This window comes from Plectropomus leopardus, chromosome 10, assembly GCF_008729295.1.
Source record: "Plectropomus leopardus isolate mb chromosome 10, YSFRI_Pleo_2.0, whole genome shotgun sequence".
Classification (NCBI taxonomy): Eukaryota; Metazoa; Chordata; class Actinopteri; order Perciformes; family Serranidae; genus Plectropomus; species Plectropomus leopardus.
This window is the reverse complement of record NC_056472.1, coordinates 22407423-22412258: the sequence shown is the minus strand read 5'-3', so window position 1 is coordinate 22412258 and position 4836 is coordinate 22407423. Positions and strand designations below refer to the sequence as shown.

Here is a 4836-nt window from a genome sequence, read left to right as displayed (position 1 = left end):
GTCTTCAGTGTGTCAGTGTGAGTATAAGAGTACTGCGTGATCGTCTGAGGACAAGAAACTGAAGAAGGAAGAATAAAGGAGGTACTAAAAATTCCCATCCTTATAAAGTTATTTTTTAATACAATTTATTTCTTAAAATGTTATTTTCTTGAAGCAACAAAAATGTCCCAGATTATTTTAACCTTTTTGTAGTTAAAAACAAAACAAAAACATATTTAAAGCATTTCCTAGAGCCCAGTGTCATTGTTCTTTAAAAAAAATCCTTTAAAATAATGTGAAAACAACAGTTGCAATGACATCATTTTATGAGGACTATGTTCATAATTAAGAATTTAACACTTTAAATGTCCTTTTAAATAATGTGGAAAAAGTTTGTTGGACCAATCTGATTTTTACTTGTAATCAACTTAAAAACGTGTGTTCATAGTAATGTCAACAGTACAAAAAACTTTAAAATTCACTTTAAATGATGTGAAAAACTCAGCTTAAAATTTGTGTTCATGTATATGGTAATTAAATACTTAAATACCATAATTATGAGCACAAATTTTTAAGATGATAACCCATACAAGTTCACTTGTTCCAACTTAGTTTTCCACATTAGAAAATGTAATGTACTGTAATGTAATGTTTTATGTTAATTACTCATAAAAATGAAGTTGGCTGTAGTCAGCAGATAGCTTTGCATTAAAAAAAAAAAATTTCTTTCTTAAAATTCAAAACTTTCATCTGGGAGCAGTAACTTCCATGACATTACCTCTGTTGGTTGTCGTAAAAGTGTATTGATTTTGACTTGAGTTTTATTATGTGTGTTCAGAGTGGTGTCAGTCTTTACATCTTTTTTTCTCATGTGTTATTTCAAAATAAGTGGATTTTTTAAGATGTTGACCTATCTTAGAAGTTTGAAGTCAGTTTGTCTTGTTTCAATATAGACACAGAGATGGAGATAAAGATAAACAACTTTGTTTCACTGGAAGATATTTGTTCTAACGCGTCCAAAAAGATAAAAAAGATAATGGTGTGTTTAATCTTGGGATGCACTTAACAAACAGAAAAAGCACTGAAATCTTCAAACATGTAAAAGAGCAAATTCAAGCCACTCATGCATAAAGAAGCAGGGTGTGAAGTTTAGTTTTGATAAAAGTTTCGGTCTCCTGGCTTTCCGGCGAGGAGACAAAGCGGAGAATAAAAGCTGAGCCTGACCTTTTTATGCATTCAGTCACAGGTGTGTCCTGTTTGGATGATTAGAGACAACAGGTGGGAGATAACCAGCCTCATTCAGAGAGTGCTTCCCCAAAATCCACACAGAAAATCATCCACAGGGAATATAAAGTAAAGATAAACATGGTTACTGAAATAATGTTTCGAAACAAGTGTGAAATCTATTTATTTTTTTATTTTTATCTATTTTTCCCTGGGTGTAGTGTTGCATCACACTGTTGGATAAAACATTCAGCTTTTATAGGCCATGTTTGTGTTCAGAGAGTATATATATAGTATATATATATATATATATATTCTGCATCACAGAAAGAAAATTGGAAAAATAAATAAATAAAACAATCTCTAATAAAAGAACAAAGCCTCACTCTATGGAAAGATGCGTTTATTTCAAAATATTCCTGTAACACATTTGGGACAAAATAAGTTTGAATACAGTGAGTTTGACGCTTGGGAACCGACACAACAGAGATAGTACATGCTGTACATCAAGAATTTCTTCAGTAATTGGGTATTGCACGAGCCTCTCATCTAAAGTATGTTGTACAGTGAACACCATGTATTATTACTATAATTGTGCAGTGTGAAACTGTTGTGCCCCAGGAGTTCAGAGCAGACGGTTTGCCAAGGACAAGCGCGACGAAATTGGCATTCCACATGAGAAATGGTTGTACAGCGTTTAACTTGAGAATCGTTTTGGTGAATTTAGTGATTCATCACAGGAGGGTGGATAGCAGAGCCCCCGGCGACAGGGACAAGGTGACTGACTCATTATTAGGCTCCCCCTGAGATGAAGGCGGCTCGCCTCAGTGCTGACTCACTCTATAACACACAGCCTCTGTCTCAGGGTTCCTGCACTTTAAATCACACTTGTAAAATCTGTAAAATGACGTTATCATCAGTGCTTTACATAACCTTCTTTTGTTCTTCTACCTCTGTTTTATCTAATACCATGCAGTTTCTACTATCACACTGATACAGTGTTAATTTACAGCGAAGCTAATCTAAATTGTGTAGTCTGTCTGGATTTGCTCCTGACAGCCAGAGGTGGAAAGCGACTAACTACAAAATAAGGAAATTTTGAGCATCAAACACTTAATTTCCTGAATTCTGGTGATTTTTTATGCACCAATTTAAGCCTTTTCTGCATCAGTTCATGGTGGAAATGTCCTCTAAATTGCTGTTGAAGGGCACATTCCCTGCTAGCCCAGATAATGCTTACCATGATAACCATAACCATTTAGCCTGTTAGCTTACTAGTATTTTCCAACTACCGCCAAACACAAACTGTCATTAGTTTTGCAGGTTTTTGGTCGTAAACCAAACTATTGAATAAAAATTTAGACCTGAGATGGTGGTGTTAAAGGAACTGAAGGGGAACTTCATGGCAATCCATCAAACCTTCCATGAATGTTTGTAACAAACGTCATCACAATCTCTCAAATATTTGTTGACATGGCTCAGTTTGGACCAAAGTGGTGATACGACCAAAGTTGCTAGCGTGATTAAAAATGTTCAACATTTGTGGGGCGCCGAGTGACTCGTCTGGAGGAGTGGATGTCCCATGTACAAAGGCTGTGTCTTCACTGCAGCAGCCGCGGCTTCAGGTCCGACCTCTGACCTTTGCTGCATGTCTTCACACTCTAAAGTCTGTCCTATAAAGCTGAAAGTACCTAAAAAAAAATCAATATTTGGAGGTTCCAGCTTCTAGAAGGTGAGTATTTCTTGCTCTTGCCATTTTATTGTCAATTTTGCATCTTTAGGTTTTACACTGTTGGTCAACAGTCACCACTTTTCAAGCTTTCAATAAATTAAGTTGCCCACAGCTCTGAAAAAATTCGCAGCCATTTTTCACAAATATTATGGCATTTTATAAAGTATTCACCAAGTTATCAACTTAGTTATCTGCTCCCTCAGTTTTCTGAATAAGCTCTAAAATCATTATTTATACTTTCACCCCAGGCAGAAAAACAGCCTGTAGGAGGATTTTACTGTGATAATATTTTTACTTCATAAAGTGATCTAAAAAAAACAACCAATAAATAAAAGATGGTCAGTTCTTTGGAGCGCAGCAGAGAAACAGTCTTCAAAAGTGCTTCTGTTGTTTTTTTAACTTGGTAGTTTTCCTTGGTAATAATAAAAAATCTACTTCTTGAATTGGATAGTAGTACTAGTCACTTTCCACCTCTGTATACAACTTTTTATCAGGGGATGAATCTCTGCACTGTCGTGTACTTAAGGACCAGGATGCAGCTTGGTTGCTCATAAAAGGAATGTCTAAGTCTCTACATTATTGATCAGTGCCTCATGTAATGCCTTACAGATGGTCTCAGTCAACTGTAACTACATGCAGATACGACTCTGGTTCATGAATCACAGAGACGAGGACGGACACATCGGGAGCCACACTGTGTGCTTCTTCGGCTAAGTACAGTAAATTACAGACAACACGTTTTTTTTTTCATATACAGCAGTAAACAGCAGTGCTTAGTCAAGACTAGATGCTTTGGAGGGCAGATGTGGATGAGTGTGTAAGGCATGACTGGCTGAACGGGGCTCTCAGGGGGACAGACGTACGGAGAGAGACAGTCTCTGTTCCTTTATGAGTCCTGGACCCTTTTGTTTTTTTCTTGACCGTTCCACTTCTCCAGTTTTCACCCTTTCTCCTCCCTCTTTTATTCTCTTTTATCCTCTCTCGTCTGTGCCTTGGTTCGGCTCATGTGTTGTACTTGCGCATGCTGGATCGCAGCATCAGAGTACACTCATGAGGGACTTCTGGGTTTTCAATCATGCGTTGCCACAGCCGCTGTTCCTCCCCATAAGAGTCCATCCAGTCTACCTCGTTCCCGTAGCTTGTGCCTTCAGGGGAAAAGAGACAAACATTTGTTTAACTTTGTTGGAACTACTAGAGACCCCCGAGGACATAAACGCTCTTTCAGCACTTTCCTTTTAATGTTACTTTTCCATGTAATGATGAGCCAACAATACCTGGATGAAACATTTATTTCGGAAGGCCGCAAGTATGTGACCAATGTGCCTAGAGAGTAAATAAGAAAGCAATCTAGAGTGGTCCAATTAAGAAGTAAGGTGGGTCGTTGCAAGCCCCAAAGATGAGCGCCAGACTCTAACTTAAATTTTATATAGTGGGCAAAAGTGGAATTACACCATCACATGATGCCCACTGGCCCAGAAAGACTTTTCCCTTTTGACTATCATTGGGAGAGAGATGTTTGCTAATGAGTAAATTTTTTTTTGACCATCAAACCCCCCCCAAAACAATTCATTTTACTATCTAGATTTAAACCACCCAGTTCGATAACATTTGTAAAGTCTAAAAGAGCCGCAAGATTACATTTTTTAGGCTGCCATTCAAGCTTGTGAAGCACTAAATTGGAAGTCAGTTGCTCCGCCGGCAGAAGTTATCCGCTTGGACACACTTGGCCATGCTCGGCTGCCCTAAGTCTATAGTGCACATGCCTTATGAGCCAGTAGATCCAGGTATTTTACTGCATTTTATACCCGGAAAAATAGCTTTTTTTGCTTCATGTGCCAATGAGCAGCTCTCATAGGAATTAAAGGAGCCCCGCCTCCACGGCTGTATCCAGACTTCCTATA

General features: G+C 37.9%; 1 protein-coding gene across 3 annotated transcripts in view; it reads right to left on the bottom strand.

Annotated features, from left to right (window-relative positions):
• Positions 1–1610: 1610 nt before the first annotated feature.
• sytl5 (synaptotagmin-like 5) overlaps positions 1611–4836 on the bottom strand; it is a 51452-nt gene continuing 48226 nt past the window's right edge. For all 3 annotated transcript variants that reach the window (XM_042495294.1, XM_042495297.1, XM_042495296.1), the window contains exon 17: positions 1611–4080. In XM_042495294.1, coding sequence (XP_042351228.1) covers positions 3938–4080 — 143 coding nt within the window. In that variant the 3' untranslated portion in view covers positions 1611–3937. The remainder of the gene's footprint in view (positions 4081–4836) is intronic.